Below are 27,973 nucleotides of genomic sequence, written 5' to 3' on the forward strand. Positions count from 1 at the left end.
TTCTCTATCCATTTGTTTGTTGATGGGCACCTGGGTTGTTTCCAACTCCTTGCTATTGTGAACAGAACGCGATAAACATGGGTGCACATATATCTGCTTGGATGTCAGTTATGGTCTCTTTGGGATATATTTACAGTAGTGGAATTGCTGGGTCAAATGGTATCTCTATTTGCAACTTTTTGAGAAAGTGCCTTATCGCCTTCCACAGTGGTTGCACCATTTTATACTCCCACCAGTAGTGAATAAGGGTTCCCGTTTCTCCACAACCTCGCCAGCATTTGTTGCTTGCTGTTCCGTTAAATTTTGCTATTCTGACTGGGATGAGATGATATCTCATAGTTGTTTTGGAAGGTTTTGATCTTAAGCAGTTTCAAGTCATCTTCACTTTAAACAAGCAAGGTTGTGTCATCTGTGTAAGGCAGGTTGATCTGTTTTATATGTCTAAATACTGAGTTCTTTGTTGTTGCTGAACTGTATGGCTACAGAATACATAAACTTTGGTGGTTTCATTGATTATTTGACGTTGGATTATACTTTATCATCCTCAAAAATCTTGTATGTTAACAAAAGCCTTAAGTAAGTGTCTTGTGTTACCTAGTGTTTCTTTTTAACTCTTTATTTGTTTTACTCTAGCTTTTAACAGGTTTTCATTTTCTGTTCTGTAGGGCCATGTTCATGAGTGGACTAAGTGAAAGCAAACAGACACATGTACATCTGAGGAACGTGGATGCAGCCACCTTACAAATAATAATAACTTACGCATACACGGGTAACTTGGCAATAAGTGATAGCACTGTTGAACAGCTTTATGAAACTGCTTGCTTTTTGCAGGTAAGCAATTTTTCTCTTTAAGTTTGTTTCATATATACATATGTATGCTATACATACATACATACATTGTTGTTGTTATGTGCCATCAAGTTGCCTGCAACTCAAAACAACCCTATGTACAATGGCCCTAAAACCTACTCTATCCTATGACAATCTTACTGTCTCCGGCACACCTACCCCCATTACCCCAGTCACTGAATGAGTCCATCTCATCGAGGGTCTTCCTCTCTTGCCTGCTTCTCTACCCTCTGAAGCATGATGTCACTCTCCAAGGACTCTTTGCAACATGTCCAAAGTATGTCAGATGAAACTTCAGAATCCTTACCTCCATGTCAGATGAAGCTTCAGAATCCTTACCTCCAGGGAGCTGCCTGATCTCACCCTCTCTATGATGAACGTGTTTATTCTCCTAGCAGTCCTTGGTAAATTTAGTACTCTTCTCAGGCACCACAGCTCAAAGGCATCAATTCTCCTTCTGTCATGCTAGTCATTGTACAACTTTCTGATGCATAGCAAGTAATTACAAAGATCATAGCCTGGATCAGGCACACTTTAGACTCCAGACTGACATTGTTGAAGAGATCAAGATTGTTAACAGTTTTAGTTTGCTTGGCTCCACAATTAACACTCTGGATACTAGCAGCCAAGAAATTAAAGGACGAATTGCATTGACAAAGACTGCTGTCAGAGACCCCTCCAAATTACTGAAGAGCAAAGATATATATGATATGCTACATGTTTTTCCAAAGAACATTGGTGTCTTATTGCAGTTGTATGATGTCAAATTTCTCTCTTTAAGAAGGATGAGAAAACAAAATAGGATTTGATCAGTTCATCAACTAGATAATTTTTTTTTTAAAGTGGACTTAATTCATTAAAAAGATATAGGAAGAGGGAGCTCTGGTGGCAGGAAGCTGCACTGCAATACTAAAGGCACGTAGTTTGAATCAACCAGATGCTGTACTGGAGAAGGAGGGGCAATCTCCTCCTGTGCCATTTGGATCCAGTTCGACGGTACACAACAACAACAGAAAGTTGCATACTAGTTTTATTCTTAAGTTTTTAGATTTCAAGTAATTATTTTGAACATTGAACTTGAAGCTTTAATTTTTTGTGTTAATTTGATGACACTGTTTTTCATTGAAAATTTTAATGTTTTTATGGAATTTAAGAGCTTCAGTATCACTTATGGTCAAAGGACCATATTGAAAGAGGAAGGTTGTTTTTTTGTTTTGTTTGGTTTTTTTGTTTTACAGTTACGGAGTTTATTAGGGATGTAATAGATTCCAATTCAGGATCAGAAACAATCTGATAGCTCCTCAATAAACACAACTTCTCTCTTCAGCCATGCTGAAGCAAGGGAAGGACATTCTTGGATCTTTAACTTCAAAGATTGAGCCTCTACAGTGCTTGGGCAAGTGGTAAAAGTTTTTTGAGCTCCACTCTTTGAAGCAACTCAGTCCGCCAGTAGTCCAGCTCTAACTGGGTCAGTGAATCTAGCCTGACAAATGCCCAAAGACATTAATTTTGCCACTAAGCCTGAAGGGGACTCCGCTTTCTCATACTATGGGCCAGGATGTTGGGTGTTGTCTGGTTGTAGCCTAAAGAGGAAGTTTTAAACAAAAACTAAAAGTTTATTGTTGTCTTAATTGCCTATGATAAGCTGTTTTCCTTTTAATTCTCTTTAAACTTTAAGAGGATTATAAACATATTTTCCTTATGTATTTTCTTATTTTAGAATATCATTTTATATTCAGTAACAGAAAGTTTCCTCAAGAAGACCAAAAGTTGCAAACTCTGCAGAACACTCAAGCAAGATCCACACCTCACTCCAAACACAAAAACCAATTCAAAGTGGATTATGAACCTAGGACTAAACCAAGGACTAAAAATAAACTCCATTAAAGAAAAGCTTGGAAGAACTCTAGAAGTCCTAATCCACAACATAAGCGGTCTTCCAAGCATCCTGGAAAATGTGTATCCAGGAGAGGATACAATAGATGAATGGGACCTTCTAAAAATTTAAATCCCTATGCACATCGAAAAACTTCTCCAACAGGGTAAAGAGGGCAGCCACAGATTGGGAAAAAATATTTTTTGATAATGACACGTCTGACAAGGGACTTATACCTAGGATTTATAAAACACTCGAGCACCACAAGAAGATAAAAGTAAATAACCCAGTTGAAAAATGGGCACAGGATATGAACAGACACTTCACCAAAGAAGACATTCAGATGGCAAACACATGATGAAATGTTCAAAAACCTTAAGCTCTAAGAGAGATGCAAATCAAAACAACTATGAGATACCATCTCACCCCAATAAGAATAGCAAAATATAACAGAACAGCAAACATTAAATGCTGGTGAGGTTGTGGAGAGACTGGAACCCTCCTTTTTCACTGTTGGTGGGAGTGTAAAATGGTGCAACCACTATGGAAGTATGTATGGTGCTTTCTCAAAAAGTTGCAAATAGAAATACCAGCAGTTCTACTACTGGGAACCATAACTGCCACCCAAGCAGATATATGCACACCCATGTTTATTGCAGCTTTGTTCACAATAGCAAAGAGCTGGAAACAATGTAAGTGCCCATCAACAAATTAATGGATAGAGAAGCTCTGGTATATTCACACAATGGAATACTATGCAGCATTGAAAAACAAGGAACTCATGAAATATTTCACAAAATGGGTGACCCTGGAGGACATTATGCTGAGTGAAGTATCTCAGTCACAAAAGGACAAATATTGCACAGGGCTACTGTTGTATAACAACACTTGACATCACGGTTGCGGGAAGACAGAAAAGGAGGGAAGGAATGATGTTTATTGCATTGAAACAGATGAGGGAGAGAGCTGTTTAAAAGGGATATATGAATGGGTATTGTCATTACAGAAGTCCAGAGTGAAGGCTGTATAGTGGAGTGGACTTGGTGGGAAGGGATTGCAGAACAATGAAAGTTTTTCTTTTCAGTGAGAAGAGTGAATTGAGGGGTGTGGTGGGCTGGGAGAAAAGTGCAACAATGAATGACCAGAAACCCTAAGTCTCTGTAAACTTTCATTAAAATTATTTTTTAAAAAAACCCACCCCATACCACAAAACTATAATGCCCTTAGAATATAACTTAGATGTAAACATTGGGGCAGGGGAAGATGAAAGGGTATATTTTGGTAGCATAGATCATAATAGATAGTAGGGACTTGATAATTCTATACTGAATGAGTGACTAATACTGGTTAGATGCCTGTATGTAAATATATAGAAGTAGTAGTTCAGGAAAACAACTCAGCTGTCCCCTTTTTAAAGTTGTATGGCATCCTTTACAATCAGAAAGATTCACAACATGGATCTAAGCTTGCAAAGGAAAATGTACTTACTATAAAGCATTACCTTTCTAAAACTTGCTAGCTTTTTTCAAAGCTAAGTTAAAAACATAATTTTCAAAATTAGTAACAAGTTAAATTCCGTAATATTTTTTTTGCTGATTATAAATCAGTTAACTTTTTCTTCCCATGTTAATGAATTGTGTGTCCGCATGCACATAAATTTGTTCAGATGCAAAAAAAGACTGTGCCTTTGGACTGAGTGACCCTAGCAAGCCTGAGGTAGCACGTTTTACGACTGTCACCATTACTTTCACTGATAATGCTATGAATTGGTAATATTTTTATGTGCCAGATGCTACATTGATTCTTTACATAGATTCCCATCTAAACGCCGTGATTTTTTGAGGTTGGCAAATAATATCCCCATTTTTTACTATACTTGCCTGGCACACTGCCAATAAGTCCTGGCTGAACAGTCCAAGTTTTTAATCCAAGCAGCCTGACTCCTCACTGTAAACTGGGTAGAATAGGTACTCATGACCACATTGTAGGTAGTACTTCTGATTCCACTGAATTCTGTTTTCTTTATAAGAAAAGCAAATCAAGAATCTTGGGAGTGGATAACTTGGGTCATTTAAGTTTAGGTAGTTGATAGCTGCCAATAATTGTATTCATTGTTGGTTATATTACCTCTGTAGCTAAGAAAGGCAAAATAATAATAATACTACTCATAGGCATTGTGCATGATTTTCTGGTCTAGCCTAATAGACAAAACTCTAGTTTAGCTCCTTGGTAATAATTCTTTTTTTAAAAAAAAAATTTTGTGACTTCTTTATATTATTATTTGGTTTGTCTGGAAAATTTTTAAAACCTTTAAAACAAATTTCTTTCTCCTTGAAGCAGTTTGGTTTTTATTTTGTTCCCCCAACTCCGACCTCATCCCACCCCAGGAACCTCTTTGATGCTGATCTGCTCTGAAACAGGACAGTGAAGGAGGCCATTAGGAAGGGAAAAGAACAGCCAAACAACCCACAGGTTCATAATTTTACTATTACTGGAAGAAATTCCTTTTAGCTTAGCCCTAGAGTTCTGAAAACATGTATAACAAGTGGGCTGTTTAATGTTTTAATGCCTTTTATAGAAATAAAATGTGTCCTGGGTAGTGCATATAGTTAATACTCCACTACTATTAGAGGCATACTGGAAGAAAGGCTTAACAGTGATCTTCAAAAGGATATTGAAAACTCTGCGTAGTCTGCATACGTGGTGCCACAAGTCTGAACTTACAGCAACTGTTTTGGTTTCTGATTTATCTTGTCCTCACCAGCCTTTCTTTTTCATTTTAGGTAGAAGATGTGTTACAACGTTGCCGAGAATATTTAATTAAAAAAATAAATGCAGAGAATTGTGTGCGCTTACTGAGTTTTGCTGATCTCTTCAGTTGCGAAGAATTAAAACAAAGTGCTAAAAGAATGGTGGAGCACAAGTTCACTTCTGTGTATCACCAGGAGGCTTTCATGCAGTTGTCACATGACCTACTGATAGACATTCTCAGTAGTGACAATTTAAATGTAGAAAAGGAGGAGACAGTTCGTGAAGCTGCTATGCTTTGGCTCGAGTACAACACAGAATCAAGATCACAGTATTTGTCTTCAGTTCTTAGCCAAATTAGAATTGATGCACTTTCAGAAGTAACACAGAGAGCTTGGTTTCAAGGTCTGCCACCCAATGATAAGTCTGTGGTGGTTCAAGGTTTGTATAAATCCATGCCTAAATTTTTCAAACCAAGACTTGGGATGACTAAAGAGGAAATGATGATTTTTATTGAAGCATCTTCAGAAAATCCTTGTAGTCTTTACTCTTCAGTCTGTTACAGTCCCCAAGCAGAAAAAGTTTACAAGCTCTGCAGCCCACCAGCTGATTTGCATAAGGTTGGAACCGTTGTAACTCCTGATAATGACATCTATATAGCAGGGGGTCAAATTCCCCTGAAAAACACAAAAACAAATCACAGTAAAACAAGCAAACTTCAGACTGCCTTCAGAACTGTGAATTGCTTTTACTGGTTTGATGCACAGCAAAATACCTGGTTCCCAAAGACCCCAATGCTTTTTGTCCGTGTAAAACCATCTTTGGTGTGCTGTGAGGGCTTTATCTATGCAATTGGAGGAGATAGTGTAGGTGGAGAACTTAATAGGAGGACTGTAGAACGATATGACACTGAAAAGGATGAGTGGACGATGGTAAGCCCTTTGCCTTGTGCTTGGCAGTGGAGTGCAGCAGTTGTGGTTCATGACTGCATTTACGTCATGACGCTGAACCTCATGTACTGTTACTTCCCAAGGTCTGACTCATGGGTTGAAATGGCCATGAGACAGACAAGCAGGTCCTTTGCTTCAGTAGCAGCTTTTGGTGATAAAATTTTCTATATTGGGGGGTTGCATATTGCTACAAATTCTGGCATAAGACTCCCCTCTGGCACTGTAGATGGATCTTCAATAACTGTGGAAGTTTATGATGTGAATAAAAATGAGTGGAAAATGGCAGCCAACATCCCTGCTAAGAGATACTCTGACCCTTGTGTAAGAGCTGTTGTAATCTCAAATTCTCTCTGCGTGTTTATGCGAGAAACCCACTTAAATGAGAGAGCTAAATACGTTACCTACCAATATGATCTGGAACTTGACCGGTGGTCTCTGCGGCAGCATATATCTGAACGTGTACTGTGGGACTTGGGAAGAGATTTCCGATGCACTGTGGGGAAACTTTATCCATCTTGCCTTGAAGAATCTCCATGGAAACCACCAACTTACCTGTTTTCACCAGATGGGACAGATGAATTTGAACTGGATGGGGAAATGGTCGCACTGCCACCTGTATAGTTGGGAGTTTAAAGAGTGCACACCTGATAATGTATTTTATTTTCTTTGCTTAGCAAGAGTGGCTCTGAAAGGACTAAATGAAAGTACAGAAAAGTCTATCTTTGATAAATTTTATTTTTATGCCCTTAATATTTGCATCAGTATAATATATATATATATCTCAATGAGTCATACAGAAAGATAAGCTTCCATAATATGAAATAGATTATCCAATAATTGAGAAATTTTTATGTGTATCATGAGAGCGTAAGAATCTCGATTATCTAACAGATTATTAGCTCTATATATGTACAGCTCAAAAAGTTCACTTATAGTTTCTTGTTCCTAGTGTGGTATATGACACTATGCTGAGTTTATTTCAGTGTATGTTTTTCATTCCTGTACTTCTGAAGTCCTGGGATACAGTTTTTGGTTTGGTTTTGTTGCTTTTTTTCCTTCCCCAGTGTAATTCATCTGCACATAACACTAACGTCCATGTTGGTATAGAAATGCTATCTGAGTCCTGTACTATATTTGAGGATGTTCTTCCATTTTATGGTATTACACAGGGAAAGCTATGACTGCAGGATCAGTCTAACTATACTATTAGGTGCATGAATTCTCTTTTCACTAACTTATACTTGTCTATCTAGAGTACAGGTCTTCCAATCAGCTGGTCATTTACCAGGTGTGGACTAAGTTGCTGGGCTTGCAAAAAGTATTGCTAGTCCTTCATTGTGCGGGTCTGGGTGGAGCTTTAATTAATAAATGCCTCCACTTTCTGTATTACAGTAACATTGGCTCATGCATATAACTACCTGCTGCTGATGTATTTCTCCATCTTAAAGACTAGAGTGGGTTAACCAGGTCATTAAATCTTTGTTAATTTAATAAAGCATTACTGTAGAGTGATTGTGTGTAGATATCCGTTAGTTGTCTGGGTGTGTTTTTGTTTTGTTTTTTAACCTGTTGTGTGTGTGTTGGGGGGATTAGGATTAGGAAGGTGAACTGTTCAGGAATTCTCTGCACTAACTGTGCGGAAGAGCAGGTAACTAGTGCTGCTCTGGCATTAATCCCAGGAACCACTAGCAGTAGCGGGGCGCCGCCAATCTAACATGAGCACAGGTGCTTCATGGACAAACATTACTAGCATGTTAAACTGCATAATGTTCTGGCACTGTATTTTGAATGACATTAATTTATTAAATAAATTGTATATATTCAATATCTTTTATTTTGTGATTAAATGGGATATGAAAATGCTTTTACTTTGGTTTACTGCTTTAGCTTAGCTTGGTTAGAAGATTGCTGTTTCAGTATTTTAATTGACGTGTATTTGTCCTTTTCTATTGTCTGTTTTGAGCCTTGCTAAATTAATATAAAATGCAGAAACTGTCAATCCTGGTGTCTGAAGGGGGAAAACAACATGGAGGCACAGGGCTGTGAATGCTTCTCTGAAAGGGCCAGAGCAAATAAGAAAAGCACAGCTCCTCACTGCCCCCAGGCTAGAAAGCAGATAGAGCCCCATGGTGCCTCTAGAGCCACAAAAGCAACAAGAGGTTTGTTTGTTGCTGACTCACAGACTCAGTTATTGTACCAACAATGGGGTTTATTAGGGAAGGAAGTTGGGGCCAAAAATACCACCCAGTGCAAACCCAAGTTTTAGCTCAATAGTCAACAAGACACCATTCCTTAATTAGTCCAGACTCCAGTTTCGGTTCAGTCAAATCCAAATCATCCAGCAAGGTTTGCCTCAGGGAAGTTACAGGCTTCTCCTTCAGGCATCTGGCAAGAACTACAAAACCTTTAACTATGGCCAGCACAAACACAAGAAACCTCAGGTCCCACCTGTGGCAGTTTCTCTTCCATCACCAAGATCTTAACACCATCATCTCGCTCTCAGTAAGGTCTTGCTCCAATCTCCCTCAAGTCTTGCTGCCTTAGTGTGGGAAGCACACTTATCCTAGTCCCATAGCTGTTGATGATTTGCAAGACCATACGTCTGTAGTTAAGGTAGTTGGAGACCAGAGGAGTCTAGCGGCTAAAAAAAGCCAACTTTTAGGCTATTGCTACACCTGGCCACTCACTCAGTGCTTGCTTTTGAGCCCACATCAACTCATACCTGACCTTCAGTTTTCAGAGGCTTATATTGCACAGGAGGATATTGCCATCTTTATCCTACATCTTTATCCAGCTGGTGGATTCAAACTGCCAGTCTTTTGGGTCAGCAGTGTAACTTTATATCCACTAAGCCAACAGAGTTCTCTGTGTCAATCCTTGTGGCATATTAAAATTATTGGGTATTTTTTAAATTTGGCATTTTTCTTAGCCTTCATCCAAACCCATTGGCCCAGAATCTCTGGCATGTGGACTTAACATTCCCTTTTCAGAGCACTGCGGCTGATTCTCGTAGTCTCAATGGAGAACTGTTGGCTAGCCCTTAAATTAGAGATTTGGTTCTAGATTGCCAGTCTTCTAGATCGTTTGATCATATTTACTGAGTTTAACAGTTACTGCCTAGAAAGAAATCTCAATTACTTAGAACATTGCGGCCTTATATAAGTGTCTGTCCAGAATGGTCTCTTCATCTGACTTTGCCTGTGACTGTGACTTGTCTATTATTCAAGATCCCCATCTACTTTGTAAATGTAATCATCCTTGACAAAAACTATGTGCTGGGAAAACACTTTTCTCATATCTTTAGTAACTTGTGCTTTGATCTTGCTAATGGTACTGATTTATCCTACTCAGTATTCTTACTGGGCATAATGCTGTTCTTCCAAATGTTCATAATAGGCCTGCTATTGAGTCACCCTATGTACAACAGCTCTGAAATTTGCCCTGTCCTGAGCTAATCTCACTGGCTCCAAACACACCAACCCCCAGTGCCCTAGTTACTGTTATCAATTCATCTCTTCCAGGGTCTTCCTCTCCTGCACTGTCTCTCCACCTTTCTCAGCATGATGTCCTTCTCCAAGGATCAGTCCCTTTTGGCCATGTGCTCAAAGTAAGTGACACAGAGCTGTAAAAAGCTAGCCTCCAGGGAGAAGCTTGGTTTCACCCTCTCTAAAACATACCTATTTGTATTCCTGGCAGTCCATGGTATGTTCAAGACTCTTCTCCAGCACCACAACTCAAAAGGTACCAATTCTTCTGTCACCCTTACTCATTGTCCAGCGCTCTGAAACAGCAAGTAATTGCAAAGACCATAGCATGGATTGGGCATACCTTGTCTCTAGATTGGTAATTGTTGCTTCTCAGTATTCTGGAGAGGCCTCTGACAGATTTACCAAGTGCAATCGTCTTGATTTTCTGACTGCTGGTACCAAGAATGTTGATTGTGGAGCTGAGCAAGCTGTAACTTAACCTCAATCTCTTCATCACTCATGGTTGCTGCTAATTGGCCCAGTGGTGAGAATCCTTATCTTCTTGATGTAGGGACTTTTATTTTTTTATAGTTGTATCCTGAGTGTTCAATGAAAGTAACTATGTGCCAGGAGAGCTTGAAAAAGTCAGGTATAACCATCTTCTCGTCAGGAGTTCTATCAGATTTTTTGTTGTTCACATAACACAATACTTGTGCTGTATCTTACACTACTGTCCTAAACTCTACTTGGTCTGCTATTTTAGAACCTTAGCTAAACCAGAAATGGAGAAGTTCAACTATATTTGCCTTATCTCAGTCTCCGAGCAACTACACACTGCTTCAGAAAACCCAGGATGGCACAGATTGGATCCTACCTAGACGTCATGGTGTCAGCTTATTGACACTAGTAAGTTTGCTGTTCATTCTTGACAATCCAATTTCATGAAATCTTCACCCTCTCCAACTTTTCTTCTGTTAAGCAATTACATTGCACAGGGAAAAAACAAACCCCTCAAATACCTGTTAATGTATGTCTGCATCCATCATTCATGGTTCTTTCCTATTCTGAAAAGACGATGCTGTTGTGTGTCATCAAGCTGATCACCAGTCATCATGACCCTATTAACAACAGATCGGAACCTTGGCCTATTTTACACTATTCTCACCATCTCTGATAAAGTTTGTTATAGTCACTGTTAACAGTCAATATATCAGACTATGTTGGGATGTTTCTCTGACCTTTCACCTTTTCACGCATGTCCGTGAAGAAAATGAAAACAATAACATTAAAACCAAGATAACAATCCTGAGGCTGTCCCAACTCTCAACTGAATTTAAAAACCATCTCAAGAATAGGTTTGATACATTGAAGACTATGATCAAAGGCCTGATAATACCAAGGGTATCTATGAAAAAAAAACAAACCACAATAAAAGGCATTACAAAGACTAGGGAGAAAGAAGATACCAAAATAGATGTCAAAAGAGACAATCACACTAGACTGTTAAGCTGAAACAAAGGAAAGAAATACCAAAATAAAAGGTGAACAGAGTATTTCAAAGGACAGCTCAAGAAGACAAAGTATTTTAACAAAATGTACAAAGAGTTGGAGTTAAAGGGGTTTTTTTAGTCTAGGTTCTCTTTCCATGGTCTTTTGTAAAGTCTTTCCATAAGCATAAACATTTCCTTTTTACCAGAAGCCAAAGGAAAACCACCACCATCCAGTAGAGACCAACTTATAGGAACTTGCCACTTGGTCTCTGAGGCTGTAAATCTTTATGGGAGGAAATAGCGTGATTTTTTCCCACCTGGAAAAACAGCTGGGGGGTTCAGGCTCACTTGAGTAGCAATCTGATAGGTTATACACCATGCCTGTTACTCAGCTTTACATAGTATTGCTGCAGCCCATGCAGTATCTGCTTCCTCTCCTCCATACAGATCCCCACTGGGGCTTGCATAAACTTGCAACTGACAACTGACTGGATAGATCCCTTTGCTCACCAGATACCATGACTTCTCACAGTGGATCATAAGAAAAATTGCTTTAAATATCCCAGGACACTGAGCCATTCAAACATCTCAGCATGTTCATTCAAGACAAAGTTTTTAATGTTTGAGGTTGAGGGTCCTATTGAATCAGGACAAGGATGAAGCCAAGGGTCCCCATATGTTAGCGATTCTTTAGCTCTTTTTTTTTTCTATAATTATATTTTATTAATTTTCATAAACATTTACAGAGATTTTGGGCTTCCACTCATTCATTGTTGCACTATTCTCTCTACCCTCCTCCCAGTTTGTTCTTGTCCAAATGCCACAGTGCTTGTCAAAGCCAGTTCTGATTAATCTTTGTCAGTGTATCCTTTGCCATTCCCTATCACTCCTCCCTGAGAGAGACTTCACCCTGAGTCATAAGGAAAAGGGGACGGCGTATTCTCTTAGCTACTTCCTGCTGAAAAGGGACGCTGTGGGTTTCAGGGTGAAGATCTTCTCTCACTACTCTAAAGGGCCCCTTTGGCAGTAGGAAACACATAGACTATTATGGAGATTGATTTTGGAATTCAGATGCACTCTTATTGATTGTGCTTGGCTGTACATGTACATATCCTTCAAGATGTATCATGGGGGTGTTGCACCACAACCTTGACATTCAGCATGTGTTCAGAGAAGCACTCACCCTTGTCATGGCCGTCGACAACGGATCTGACTGGATTCTGTGCCATCCTCACCATCACCAACATCCTTGAGTCCATTGTTGCAGTCACTGTGTCAGTCCACCTCATTGAGGGTCTTCACCTCCGCTGCTCCTCCACTTTGCCAAGTATGCTGTCCTCCAAGGCCTGCCTAACGTGCCTCAAGTATGTGAAAACAAACCAGCCTTGTCTCCAAGGTGCATCCTGGTTTCACTCAATCTTATGACTTGTTGGTATAAACCGACCCATAGCTTAGCCTTCAGCAGATTGTTTTTTTTTTTAATTCATTTCAGTGAACATTTATAGATATTTTGGATTTCCATTCATTGTTGCACTTTTCTCCCCACCCCCCACCCCCAGTTCACTCTTCTCTTTGAAAAGTAAAATTCCTTCACTAGTATACAATCCCCCTGCACCCCCCACCCCGAGAATACGCCACTGTGCAACCTTCATTCCGGACTCATGATAATCATAATGCCCTATAATATATTGCCTTTAGATTTTTAGAGCCAGTAAATTACACGAGAGGAGATCATCCATCTTTCTTAACAGGAGTAGCAGGTGGATTCAAACAGCATGTCTTTAGGTTGGCAGTGTAACACCTTATAGCTAAGCCACCAGAGCTTCCCTTGTTATGTGCTGTCGAGTTGCCTGTGGCCCATAGCAATCTTGTGTACAGCAGCTCTGAAGCCTGTCCTCTCCTGAGCCAGTCTCACTAATTCTGACACACCAGTTCCCATTGCCCCCGTCACTCATATCAGTCCAACTCATCCAGGGTCTTCCTCTCCTGTGCTGTCCCTCCACCCTACTGAGCATGAGAAGGATAGTTCCAAGGACCAGTGTCTCCTGACCACGTGCCCAGAGTATGTGAGTCGGAGCTTCAAAATCTTAGCCTCCAAGGAGAAATTTGGTTTCACCCTAAGGGAGAACTCCGCTTAGTGAAAATAAAAGCCAACTCCTGCAGGTTTCCACCAGACAGACACCTGCCCAGTAATTGGCTCCAGCTATTGTATGGTAACCAGCACAGACAGACACCTGTGTCTTTCCCATGCCTGGCACAAGATACTCATTCCAGTATGACCTGTGTGATACCCTCATGTTGGACTTCTAGTGGATGCTCAAGACCATAGTCAACCCTGGATGAGGCAACTCTGGCTTCAGCATGATGTCGTGGATGCAAAACTGGATGCAGCCCTTGGCATCGCTCTTGGTAGGGGCTTCAGCCCCATCTCCAGCTGCTGTTTTCACCTCATCAGCTTTATATTCGAGAGATCTTTGCATCATTCTTTGCTATAATTTAATTGCAGGAGGAGGACTGTCTGGATAGGTTAATACACAATATGTGAAATTGGGGGCAAGAGCACAGTTTAGGAAACAGAAAAGGAGCAAAAGATGTTTTACGGTTATGTGCCATCGAGTTACCTGTGACTCATAGTGACCCTATCTTCAAATTCCACCAGGATTTGTTCAAATTTCCAGTCAAGAGATTAAAGCAACAAAGACCATTAAACCAAATTTGTTTCAGGAAAGCAAAGTAAGTAACACCAACATACCAGATATAGAGGAGACATCACCCTCATCAGGGAAATTACTGTTCTGGGATAGCAGTGTGTGGCAAATGGAAGAGCAGAGACAACCAAGTCACAAGAAGATAGTGCTGGAGCAGAAACTCTCAGGCTAGGAAGGACCTTTTTCCAAAACTGTCTCAGACAGAAATGCTTTTCTAAAGCCAGTACCTGGAATTTGGACTTGTTGTCGTGCTGTTGAGTCTCCTGTGACTCATAACGACCCTATGTAAAACAGCCCAAAACCTGCTCTATCCTGTGCCAATCTCATTGTCTCTAACACACCTACCGCCATTACCCCAGTCACTGAATCAATCCATCTCATTGAGGGTCTTCCTCTCTTGCACTATTCCTCCACCTTCCCATGCTGGTCTCTCCTTGCAACATGTCCAAAATATGTCAGATGAAGCCTCAGAATCCTTGACTCCAAGGAGCAGCCTGGTTTCACCCACTTCAGCATGAACCTGTTCTCTTAGCAGTCCTTGGTACAGTCACCAGTTCTCCAGCGCCACAGCTCAAAGGCATCTTCTTCTATTATCGCTAGTCACTACGCCACTTTCTGATGCATAGCAAGTAATTGCAAAGACCATGGCCTGTATCAGGCACCCCTTAGTCTCCAGACTGACATCATTGCTCTTCAGTACATTGGAGAGGTCTCTGACAGCTGCTATTCCCAGTGCAATTTATCTTTTAATTTCCTAGCTGCTGGTGCCAAAGAATTCTTTCTTGGAGCTTCTTAAAATCATGAGACTAGCAGCAATGCGGGAGACTGACAGCAGTGCGAGACGCGAGGCATCACGGAAGTGGTTTGAGGCCTGGGCTGTCATAGGAAGGCTTGGTTGGGAGGAGGAAGGTGCTGGCTAGGCTAGGTAGAGTGGAGGTGGTGAACAGAGAAGGGAATTCTGGTACAGCAGGGAAGGTATTAGACCAAGACACAATTGCCAAAGGGGCCACTGGCACTGAATCTTATTTATTACCCTGTATTTGAGCTGGGTGGCCTCTTCACACACACAGGGTCAGGAACACACAGAGTCACACAAGATGGTATCTGAGAGCTCTCTCTAATCTCTTTGGTCAGGTAACACCTTTCTCCCAGAAGGATGTCACCTACCTTAATCGCATCTTTTGGGAAAGGGTATTTTCAGTCTCAAATCTACTTCGGGCCCTCGGCCGAACAGCATCAGATCTAGAAAAGACCTGTCCAGACCTTGGAATTATCACAGTGTGTCAGCAATGTAAACAGAGACAGTAAGTCACAGAACTTAGCAAAAGCTCTGTGACCAGGATCTTCCCTCAGTACAGCCTTCTCTGAAGTTGGTGCATGGAATTTGGGCTTACATCCTCCTAAACAAGAGACAACAGCATGAGAGACCAGTAGCAGAGTGCAGTGCAAGGCATCACAGAAGTGACTGGTGATCATATTGAGAAGTGGCTGGGGAAGGAGGGTTTGACCCCAGGTAGCCAGGAGTGCAAAGAATGGGGATGTAGCAGGGAAAGGGAAGAGACAAGACACACATCCTTGGGTAGAGAAGACAGTGAATGTATTGGTTATTTCTGTAAGAGAAGTGTCTTTCATCTGCTAGGTAAAATGTTTGTCAGATATTGTTCTAAAACTAAGCATCCAAATTAAGACAGACTTGTCCTGGAAAGGGTTAAACCAGGTGGCTCCTTGGAGGCAAGGATTCTGAGGCTCCATCTAACATACTTTGGACATGTTGTGAGGAGAGACCGGTCCTTGGAGAAGGACATCATGCTTGGGAGGGTGGAGGGACAGCGCAGGAGAGGAAGGCCCTGTATGAGGTGGACTGATTCAGTGACTGGGATAATTGGGATGGCCTTATTGAGATCAAGCATCATTTTCCTTGAATGACAAATTGGAACATCAGACATTAGCTCCACCCCACCTGCCACGACCACGTCACACTGGCCAGAAGCAATCAAGCCAACAGCTGTGGTCATGGCTTGATTGGCAGAGATGCAAGCCATTGTGACAGTGTGAGCAGGAGTCTTGTCAGAGAATCCAGCTCCCACGGCGGCCTCTCTTGCAATATTGCTTGTTTTCACTTCCTGAATAACAGTTCCAAAGATGAGATAACCAACAGTTTCCTTCGGGACATTGGTCCGATGCAACAGACCCGTTAATGCTGCTCTAGCCAAATCATGGGGCATCAAGTCCTTGTATGCAGTGCCTGACAGCAGAAATGGAATGTGAACGCCATCAACCACCACAATACTCCTTATGTTGGGCTTGGTTAAGGTCTTCTTTGTCTTGGTCTGAGGAGCTGGGGCAGCCCATAGCTGGGAAGAACAACTCAGAGGTCTTACAGAAAATCTGAGGGCCCATTTTGATGTATTTGGAAGATTTTTAAAAGTGCAAGTCAAAATGGAAGTCATTCTGATATCTTAACCAGAGTCCGCTACAGACAGGACACGGGACAAGTTTCCCACCCAAGTGCCAGCAATACTCTGTGCTCTCAGGGGGCAGCCACGGCTCCATATTTTTATTCTTGACTGCTGTTGATAACAGTCTTGATTGTGCAGCCAAGCAGGGTGAAATCATTAACCACTTAATCATAGTTGCTGTTTGTATTTTTTGAAAAGGCATTTTCACTGAATAAATCATTGATGGTACTGATTTCAATCATTTGCTCTCCAGCCTCATTTTTGTCGCCAAGTCCGTGATTTGCAAACATTGTTCTTCTTTTTTTGTTTCCAACTTTTGGATTCTAATCTCCAATTATTATTAATGCATCTTAATTGTATGTTCAATCAGTTTCAAACTATAGGAGTTGGTGGGATTCCTCAATTTCCTTAACTTGGGTTTTGATTGTTGGTACATATATTTGAATAGCAGTTGTATGAATAGGTTTCCCCTGATACACACAGTATTGCATTTCAGAATAAACTCTGAGCACAACATCGTTCCTCCTTGATTTTTCATTCCCAGCATAGTAGATTATATGATTGTCTGATACAAAGTTGCCCAAACCAGGCCATCTGAACTCACTAATGCCCTGAAATGCCTTTATGTGCTCTATTTACTTGACACCTTTCCGTTTCCTTGAATATATTTTGCATGTTCCATATTCCAAATATTAATAGATATTTGAAGCTGTTTGTCCTCATTTTTGAGCGACTTCCAATTGAGAGCTATACCTCCAGCACTATGTCTAACAGTATTGCTGTACCATTCATAGCATTCAAACATTTCAAAATTATCTTTGGTAGCTTGAAGTTTATCTATGAGTCAGTTCTGACTTGAAGGCAGTAAGTTGATTTAAGGTGACTTCAGGAAGCAGATTTGATTGAAAGTTTAAAGAACATCTCAGAGCTATCTGCAATCTTTACAAATTTGAAATTTTGTTCCACAGTTTCCTTCCTTTGTTCAGAATCCATGTATTATGTCATAATGTTCTGTAATGATATTCAGGTACCATCTATTTTTCCTGGTCTGATGACAGAGGAGGCAGTAGTTTATGGATCTATTAGTCCTGTTTTCCAGTTCCTTCTCTGATTCCTCGGTTTTCTTCTACAACAAAATTGTTGGTGAATGGAGATCAGTGGTATCATGGATGCCCATTCATAAGCTTTAAGAATTTTAGGCACCTCTTGGTGAACGTGAGGGTAAAACAGAAACAATAAATATGATAGGCCAACTTACTAGATCATCCTTCAAAAAAAAAGTCCTTTTTTGAATCTGAAGAGGAAGACTCAATATAGTGAAAATGGCAATTCTACCAAAATCGATCTACAAGTTTAATACAATCCCAATACAGATACTAATTCCATTCTTCAAAAAGATGGAAAATGGAATTCCCAATTTTATTTGAAATGGAAAGAAATCCTGAATAAGTAAAGCACTCCTGAAAAAGAAAATCAAAGTAGGAGGCATCACACTCCCTGATTTCAAATCCTGCTACACAGCCATGGTGGTCGCGTGGTACTGGTACAGTGACAGACACATATATCAGTGGAATAGAATTGAGAACCTAGAAATCAACTCATCCATTTATGCTTAACTTATTTTTGACAAGGAAATGAAATCAAGTAAGTGGGGAAATGACTTTTTAACAAATGGTATTGGCAAAATGGTTTTGAACTGTCTGTAGAAAATTAAAGCAAGACCCACACCTCACACCATACACGAAAAACAACTCAAAGTCAATCAAGGACCTAGAAGTAAAACCAAAGACTATCCGATAAAAACTTGGAAGAACTCTAGAAGTCCTAATTAATCATGGTATAAACAGTCTTCCAAGCATAATGAGAAACCTACAACCAGAAGACAACAAAATAGATGAATGAGACCTTCTAAGAACCAAATCCCTATGCACATTAAGAAACTTCTTGAACAAGGTAAAAAGGAAAGCCACAAACTGGCAAAAAATATTTGGCGATGACATTTCTGATAAAGAACTCATATCTAAAATTATAGAATACTCTCATACCTCCACAAGAAAAAGGTAAACAACCCAATTGCAAAGTGGGCACAGTATATCAATAGACACTTCTTTTTTTTTTTTAGACACTTCTCTAAAGAAGACATTCATATGGCAAACAAACACATGAAGAAATGTTCAAACTCCCAAGCTATCAGAGAGATGCAAATAAATACAGCTATGATGTATCATCTCACCCTAGCAACAATAGCAAAGTTCAACAGAACAGCAAACAATAAATGCTGGTGAGGTTGTGGAGAGGTTGGAACACTTATTCACTGATGGTGGGAGGGTAAAATGTGCAACCACTATGGAAGACGGTTTAGCATTTTCTAAAAAAGTTGGAAATAGAAATATCATTTGACCCAAGATTGACACTGCTGGGAATATATCCTAAAGAAACCATAAGCGCCATCCAAACATGGATATGCATATCCATGTTTATTGCTGCATTATTTACAATTGCAAAGAGATGGAAGCAGCCCAAGTGCCCATCAACAAACGAATGGATAGAAAAAATATGGTATATTCATACAAGGAAATACTACACAGCATTGAAAAACAATGAACTAATAAAACATTATACAACACATGTGACTCTTCAGGACATTATGTTGAGTGAAATATCTCAGTCACAAAAGGACAAATGTTGCATAGCACCACTGTTTTAAAGCAAGTCTGACATGAGGGTTTAAGAGGAGAACAGGATGAGTGATAGATAATAAACACTGCACTGGAATAGATGAAGGAAAGAACTGTTTAAAAGACATATATGATTAGGCATTATATGTAAAAGAGGGCTGGGGAGAGGAAGGGAGGGAGGTAATTGAACAACAATGAATGACTAATTTAGAAAATTTAAAAAGTGGTCGAGGGGAGGAGGAAAGGAAGGAGGGAGAGGGGTAAAAATGTTCAACAATGAATCAATGAAAAGTGAACTTTTCTATAAGCTTTCGTTAATATCACAAAACTATATAAAAATCCTTTTATGAATCAAGATAGCTTTTTTGGTGGGGAAAATGCTGTTGTAAAATTAGATATAATGTAACATTTGCCAGTTTGTTCCTTTTCTTCTGTACAGTTTAATGATATCAACTAATCCAGTTGTGCAAATTTAACACATATTTAAACCACTTTCTCCACCACCATAAACAGCCATCACTATCTAGAGATGTTTCATGTTTAAAATTATTTAAGGAAACAATGAAAATGTATTTCCTGAAAAGAAATAAAAACCCACCCCACCAACTTGAACATTAACTATTAAGAAAAGTCATTAACTCTTCATAATCGTTAAGCTGAGTTTTCTTTCTGATGGGTTCACTGACATGTAATGTTACTCACATGACCACTTCAAAGTTATTATTAGTGGAAGGAGTTGGTGATAGAAGCCTCGTTTGAGGCTTTGGATGTTGGGTGAGCGCAGGGAGAATCGAGGTTGGACAAGGTCGTGGTAAAGAGCATGTTTCCCTCTTTCCTTTTCCGTAACGAATGACCCCACTGTTCTGTGAGGGCTGAGAAGACTATTTCTCTCGGGTGTGCTGGCTTTGCTCACGCTCAGAGCAGCTGCAGCCCCTTACGACAACACCTCCTTGACCCCAGAACATGCAAATTAACCTCAGGGTCTTTTCTGCAGTACAATTCTTTCTGTAATGGCCAGATCTTCAGAAGAGAACTATTTATTCTGGATCAGATTTAATTTGGTCAGCTGAATTCTCTTGGGTAGGGAGAGTTTTTCTTACTGTTGGCCTACTTTACTTGGTACTAAATATCCTTTTACAGTTTCTCCAAGCACTTCGTGAAAAAAATCATTGAAATCACTGCTTTCTTCTGCCCACTTAGTATTTTTTGCTGCTTAAATAATCTCAGAACACCAGTTCTATCTTTGTACTCCTTTGAAAGCCATAACCACAGAGTCTCACATTGGAAAGGAATGCTTTGTTCATGTAACAATTGTTTATCCAGTGCCCACCATGTGCCAGCTCCCTGTCCTCCTAGCTCATTCATTATCTAGTGATGAAGACAAAGCCAGATAGTGACCCCGGAGCACTCAGGACAGAGACATCATTCAGGGCCTCATGCGGGGGAGGGAAGCAGGATGGCGCTGGCCTAGCTTAGGAATGACCTGAGAGACCTTGCCCTGGATCCCCCCATTTGCAGCACTTTCTCCCCCTTTATTGAGCTTAGATCCAGTCCCCTTCCTCTAATGTAGTAGCCATTCAAAAGCAAATTACCATAGTGTCCTTGCCCTAATGCATCAATTCATTTCTCATATTGTTTCATAACAATGAGAAAAGTCACAGAAAGGAGGGGGGGCATGGAACTCCTGTTTTCCTCAACATAACTTTGGGTTCTGTGCTCTTGCCTTCTCCATGTTATTGTTGTTGTGTGCCAGCGAGTCAGAACGGACCTACAGCTGACTCTCTGGTGGTTTTTCAGAGGCAGTTAATCATAGGGTAGGAGACTGCCCATCCTTCTCCCAGGAAGCAGCTAGTAGATTCGAACCATATGCCTTCAGAATTGCAGCGCTGATTAACACTAGGCCACCAGAGGTCCCTCTCCTTCTCCACCTCACTCCACCTTTCACATTGATTGTTTTGTTGTCTAACATTACACGGAGCATCATACTCATCTGTGTTACACTGACGTATCGTAATTCAGTCCTTCTCTATTGGTTTCTTCTGTTTTTTACTTTTATGAAAGAATACCACCAGCAGAGAACTGCATGCAACCAGCTCTTCTCGTGGAGTTATTTTCCTTATAAACTCAGGAATGTAAGGCTTGATCAGAATCAGGTCAGAATTAGGTCCATTTAAATGAGCTAGATGTCCTCAGTGGGGTGGGGATGGGGAAACCAACAACCCTAAAACTGAAACTAAATCAAACCCTCAAACATATTGCCATCGAATTAGAATTTGCAGCTTACTCTCGCAGGTTTTCAAGAGGTTGTAAACCATCTTTCTCCTGCAGAGCTGCTGGTGGATTCAAACCGAGAGAGAGAGAGGTAGGCGCTGCCCATGGACAAGCAATGCAGTTACGCCACCAGAGCTCCTTATTAAGCTATTTTTAGCTGCTGGTGAGCTTGCCCCAATTCATGGCAACCTTGCATGTGCCAGAGCAGAACTGTGTGTGCTTCAGGTTTTCAGTAGCTATAGCTCAGAAGTAGATTGCCTTCTGAGGTGCTTCTTGATGCACTCCATCCAACCTCTAGCATTCCCGTTATCAGCTGTGCACTTATGCACTTACCCAACACTGGAATTCCTTCTTGTTGTTATTTGCATATCGAGTCAGAACTGACCCATAGCTGACCCTCCAGTGGGTTTTCAGAGGCTGTAAATCACACGGGAGGAGATTGCCCGTCCTCTTGTAGAGCAGCTGAAGAATTTGAACCATGTACCTATAGGATTGAAGTGCAGCTTCATACCACGAGGCCACATAGAGCTTCTTTTTGTTGTTGCTGTTGTTATGTGTCGACAAGTCTCCTGCGACTCATAGCGACCCTGTGTATTACAGCTGTAAACCTTGCTCTATCCTGTGCCAGTCTCACTGTGTCCAACACACCTACCCCCATTATCCCAGTCACTGAATCAATCCATCTCATCAAAGGTCTTCCTCTCTTGCACTGTCCTTCTGCTCTGCCAAGCATGATGTGCCTCTCCAAGGACTGGTCCTGCCTTGCAACATGTCCAAAGTGTATCAGACAAAGCTTCAGAATCCTTGCTTCCAAGGGGCAGTCTGGTTTCACCCTCTCCAGGACAAACCTGTTAGTTCTTCTAGTAGTCTGTGTATATTTAATACTCTTCTCCAGCACCACAGCTCAAAGGCATCAATTCTTTTATCGTCCCTAGTCATTGTCCAGCTTTCTTTTGCATAGCAAGTAATTGCAATGACCATGGCCTGTATCAGGTGCACCTTAGTCTCTAGATTGACATTGTTGCTCTTCAGTACTTTGAAGAGGTCTCTGACAGCAGACTTTCCCAATTCAATTTGTCTTTTAATTTTCTGGCTGCTGGTACCAAAAGTGTTGATTGTGGAGCCAAGAAAACTAAAGCTGTTAACAATCTCCACCTTTTCACTGTCTATCATGATGCTACCAATCATCCCAGTGGTGAGAATCTTTGTCTTCTTGGCGTTGAGCTTCAGTCCATATTGAAAGCTGCAGTCCTTGACCCTCAGAGCTTCTTATTAGATGACTCAAAACTCAAGCTCATTGCTGATGAGTCAGAATCAGCTCATAGCTCATAGAACCAGCATGTTTTTGAGGTTGTAAACTGCCATCTTTCTCCTGTAGTGCTGCTGGTGGATTCAAACAGCCAGAGAGGGTTTCAACACCTTTGGGTGAGCAGCAAAACTACCTATGGGTTTATGGACTCTGCAGCCAGAGCTCCCTAACACACACACACACACACACACACACACACACACCTCAAAGGGAAATAAAGTATATAAAGATCTGTAAAAAGTGTCATTCCTGCTTTATTGACTATACTTCTTTTAAGCAGATCTCTTTTAAAGAAATGAAACAGGTGTCAGCTAACGATTTAAACACATCCAAAAAAGAACTCCAGTGGAGAGTTGGAGTGAGAACCAGTCCAGGAAGTTCTGAGTCCTGGGACCTAAGTAAGGAAAGAGCAGTCAGGGACCGGGGCTGTGTCCACTTCAGTTAGATGCATTGGACTCATTGTTTTCATCTGGGGAAAGGTTTATTTAATTGAAACTCAACATCAAGAAAACAAAGATTCTCACCACTGGGCCAACTGGCAGCTTCATGATAGATGGTGAAGAGATTGAGATTGTTAATAGCTTCAGCTTGCTTGACTACATAATCAACACTCTTGGTACTAGCAGTCAGGAAATCAAAAGACAAATTGCACTGGGAAAGTCTGCTGTCAGGGACCTCTCCAGAGCACTGAAGAGCAATGATATCAGTTTAGAGACTAAGGTGTGCCTGATCCAAGCCATAGTCTTTTCAATACTTGTTATGCATTAGAAAGCTGGACAATGACTAAGGAAGATAGAAGAATTTATGCCTTTTAGCTGTGGTGCTGGAGAAGAGTACTGAATATACCATGGACTGCTAGAGAACAGTCTAGGTTTGTCCTAGAGAGGGTGAGACCATGCCACTCCTTGGAGGCAAGGATTCTGAAGCTTCGTCTGACATACTATGGGCATGTTGCAAGGAGGAACCAGTCCTTGGAGAGAGACATCATGTTTGGAAGGGTGAAGGGACAGAGTAAGAGAAGAAGACCCAAAATGAGATGACTCAGTGACTGGGGTAATGAAGGTAGGTGTGTCAGAGACAAAAAGGTTGGCTCATGATAGAGCAGGGCTCAGAGCTATTGCACATAGAGTAACTATGTGTTACAAGTGACTCACTCGATAGCACATAATCACAAATAACAACATCCAAAAAAGCATTTGAAAGCCATAAATTCATCTTCTTGGGTTTCTTCAGGGCATGGTTTTGGAGAGCTTTTTTAAATTTTCCCAAGAGCATACAACTAGACCATATTCTGCCTTCACCCTTTGATGTTCTCTGTACACAACAATACTTTTTTTTTTGGTAATAGACTGTGAGCCCAGGGGAGGAGGCTCCCATGAAAGGTCTACTTGCTTCCCGTATGGCTTCTTCTACACTGTGGTGAAACGAATCTTTACAAAACAAAAACCACATCTCATCATTTTCTTCTGGTGAAAACCTCTCTCATTCCACAACCTTACCCCGATGTTAAATCCTTAGCATGGCATACAGAGCCCTTTCTAGTGCAGTGTCTAGCTCTCTTTTCCAAGTCCCAAGGCTTCTAATGGGCTGCTCTGCTGGCCTAGTCCATAGGGAGTTGCTCTGCTAACCCAAAAGCAGCATCTCTCTGGTGGTTCAAATCCACCAGCTGCTCTGCAGAAGGAAGATGAATGATCTCCTCCCGAGCAACTTGCTGCCTTGGAGACTTTGCTGGAGGGTCAGCTTATGGGTCGGTTCTGACTCAACGGCAGTGAGTTTGAGTTTTTGGAGTTGAAGATTTCTTTTTTTTTTTAAATTTTATTAGTTTTAATGAACATTTACAGGGATTTTGGGTTTTCATTCCTTCATTGCTGCACCATTCTCTCTACCCTCCTCCCCAGTTTGTTCTTCTTCCCCGCCATCCGAATGTCTGTTTTAATTGTCCAATTGCCACAGTGCTTGCCAAAGTCAGTTCTGATTAATCTCCTTTGTCGGTGTGTCCTTTGCCATTCCCTATCACTCCTCCCTGAGAGAGACTTCACCCTGATTCATAAGGAAAAGGGGATGGCGTATTCTCTTAGCTACTTCCTGCTGAAAAGGGACGCTGTGGGTTTCAGGGTGAAGATCTTCTCTCACTACTCTAAAGGGCCCCTTTGGCAGTAGGAAACACATAGACTATTATGGAGATTGATTTTGGAATTTAGATGCACTGTTATTAATTGTGCTTAGCCGTACATGTTCATATCCCTGAAGATGTCTCATGGGGGTGTTGCAACCTAGAAGACACAAATTTAACTGACAAGTTATAAGTACATGAGTCAAAAATTATGGAAAAGTAAAAGAAAAGATTCTTTCATTGTTTTACAAACCCTCCCCCAGGTCCCCTCCACCGTGTAGCCCTCGCTCTAGACTCCTGTGATGACAGAAATACCTAGTCACATATCTCTTTTACACAGTTTTCTCCCTCCTCTGTTTCAGTGCGTATACATTATTGAACACATCTTACTCAGTCTCTCCCCAACCCTGAGGTTAGTCCCATTCTACAACAGTGGCATCATGTAATATTTGTCTTTTTGTGACTGGGATATTTCACTCAGCATAATGTTCTCCAGAGTCAACCATTTTGAATAATATTGCATGAGTTCCTTGTTTTTTAATGCAGCATAGTATCCCATTGTGCGAATATACCACAGTTTCTCTAGCCATTCGTTTGTTGATGGGCACTTAGGTTGTTTCCAACTCCTTGCTATTGTGAACAAAGCTGCAATAAACATGGGAGTGCATATATCTGCTTTGATGTCAGCTATGGTCTCTTCAGGGTATATTCCCAGTAGTGGAATTGCTGGGTCAAATGGTATCTCTGTTGAAGATTTCTGAAAGTCAGGTGAATGAAAAGTCACCAAGGAAGACTTCTGTGGTAATGGGGGATCAAGGTTATGTCATTGCATTTGGGGTACACAGTGCCTCAATGGGAACTGGCATGTGAAATGCAAGGTAAGGTGACATTACTTTCAATTCAAACAGAAAACAATTGTGTGTCATCACCTGATGAGGTTGAAAGATACAAACACCTATTCTGTGCCTCCTTGTGATCAGAACAGGTATCACATACTTGAACTGCACCTTAATGAAATCATGTCTTTTAGACAGGCTTATTTTAGGACTATTGGATGTATTTGTTTTCACTTTTACCTGAATAGATATTTTTAATAAATAATTTCAAAACAAAATGAAAAGAATGTTTATCCAAATATGCCATAAATCAACCAATCATCCCACAAATGAAAAAAAAATTGCATATACAAAATTGCCATTGGACTAGTATGAAAAATACACAAGAAGAATTCCTTGAAATAGACAAGAAAAAAGACAAAGTATACTTTAACAGAACAGGTAAAAAATATTTAACCAATCACTTCACTCACTAGAGAGGAAATGTTGTTATGTGCTGTCGAGTCACTTGCGACTCATAGTGACTCTATGTACAACAGCCCTAAACCCTGCTCTGTCCTGTGCCAATCGCACTGCCTCTGACACACCCAGCCAAATTACCCCAGTCACTGAATCAATCCACCTCATAGAGGGTCTTCCCCACCTGCGCCGTCCCTCCACCCTCCCAAGCATGATGTCCTCCAAGGACCTGTCCCTCCTTACAACATGTCCACAGTATGTCAGATGAAGCCCCAGAATCCTTGCCTCCAAGGAGCAGCCTGGTTTAACCCTCTCTAGGATGAATCTATTTGTTTTCTTGGCAGTCCATGGTACATTCAGTACTCTTCTCCAGCACCACAGCTCAAAATCTCTTCACCATCCATCCTGATGCTGCCAGTTGGTCCAGTGGTGAGAATCTTTGTCTTCTTGACATTGAGCTTCAATCCGTACTGAAGGCTGCAGTCCTTAACCCTCTGCAGCAAGTGCATCAGGTCCTCCTCAGTTTCAGCAAGCAAGGTTGTGTCATCTGCATAATGCAGATTGTTAATAGATCTTCCACCAATCCTGACACCATTAATAAACTTTGGAAAAGGTGCTTCAAATGTATGAGGAAATCAGGGAATTGAAAATGAAATAAAGTTCAAATATATAAACAGAATACTGTGACACTAATGTGTCAAATGCGATGGACAGTGTTTGGTGGACAAGCTTGAAAGCAGAAGTGGCATCCACTTCTGAAATAGCTTGCCTCTGGAACTCTATGAACCTGGAGAAAGGAATAAAGTTATACAAGGTCTTTCATTCATAGGGGCGCTATGAGTCGCCCATGACTTGACGGCACTTAACAACAACAACATCCAGTAATGGTGAGGTTCAAAAGAGCATCCTTCAGGGGGAGGGGGTAACACGTTACTGGTATGACTTGTATCATTACTTGTTTCATAGGTTAAAGACAGCCACATGCTTTGCACTATTTTTTTTTATTTTTAAAAAAATTTTTTTTATTTGTGTGTGTATACCGTCAAATAGATCTGACTGGTACAGGAGATTGTTCCTCCTTCTCCAGCAGAGCATCTGGTGGATTTGAACCGCACACTTCTGGGATTGCAGTGCAGCTTCTTGCCACTAGGTCACCAGAACCCCCCTGCTTTGTACTCTTTCAGCTGAAAGGTAGAGTACATTTTCCTCAAATCTGGACTGGGCTTAGTGACTTGGTTGGCCAGCAGAAGAAACATTCAGAGACTTCGAAGGCTCAGTCAGAAGGCGTTCAGCTTTCACCTGAGTCTCTTGGAGCACTCACTCTTGGAGGCCCAGTAGCCATGCATGCTGTTGGGAAGCCCAAGGCCCAGGCTTGGTGTGTGTCTGTGTCTCTGTGTGTGTCTGTGTCTGTGTTTGTCTGTGTCTTTGTGTGTGTGTCCCAGTGTGTGTGTCTGTCTGTGTCTGTGTGTGTGTGTCTGTGTCTGTCGGTGTCTGTGTGTCTGTGTCTGTGTATGTCTCTGTGTGTGTATGAGAGTGAGGCATCCTGGGAGAGCATCCTCCAACGACAGCTGAACCGTGTCAGCTAATACTGTTTGGGAATGAATGAAGAGTCCCTGCCAATATGTTCAAATTGCAGATTCATTAGCAAAATATTTACATTTAAAAGGTCATTTAAAGCTCGTGGATTTAAGCTCTTTATGTTTAAAACCAAGTTATTTTAAGATATCAATTACAAACCATAAATACCTATTTTAAGTGCA

The 27,973-nt window shown here is 40.9% G+C and overlaps 1 protein-coding gene across 1 annotated transcript in view; it reads left to right on the top strand.

Moving 5' to 3' along the window:
* Positions 1 to 7,388, top strand: part of KBTBD2 (kelch repeat and BTB (POZ) domain containing 2) — a 16,034-nt gene extending 8,646 nt beyond the window's left edge. Inside the window, exons 2-3 of the mRNA XM_006887610.1 lie at positions 666 to 831; positions 5,509 to 7,388. Of these exons, the coding sequence (XP_006887672.1) occupies positions 666 to 831; positions 5,509 to 7,044 (1,702 nt within the window). The 3' untranslated portion in view covers positions 7,045 to 7,388. The remainder of the gene's footprint in view (positions 1 to 665; positions 832 to 5,508) is intronic.
* Positions 7,389 to 27,973: the final 20,585 nt, after the last annotated feature.

This window comes from Elephantulus edwardii, unplaced genomic scaffold (genome assembly GCF_000299155.1).
Source record: "Elephantulus edwardii isolate Elephantulus edwardi_28Jun2011 unplaced genomic scaffold, EleEdw1.0 scaffold00059, whole genome shotgun sequence".
In the NCBI taxonomy this organism is placed as follows: domain Eukaryota; kingdom Metazoa; phylum Chordata; class Mammalia; order Macroscelidea; family Macroscelididae; genus Elephantulus; species Elephantulus edwardii.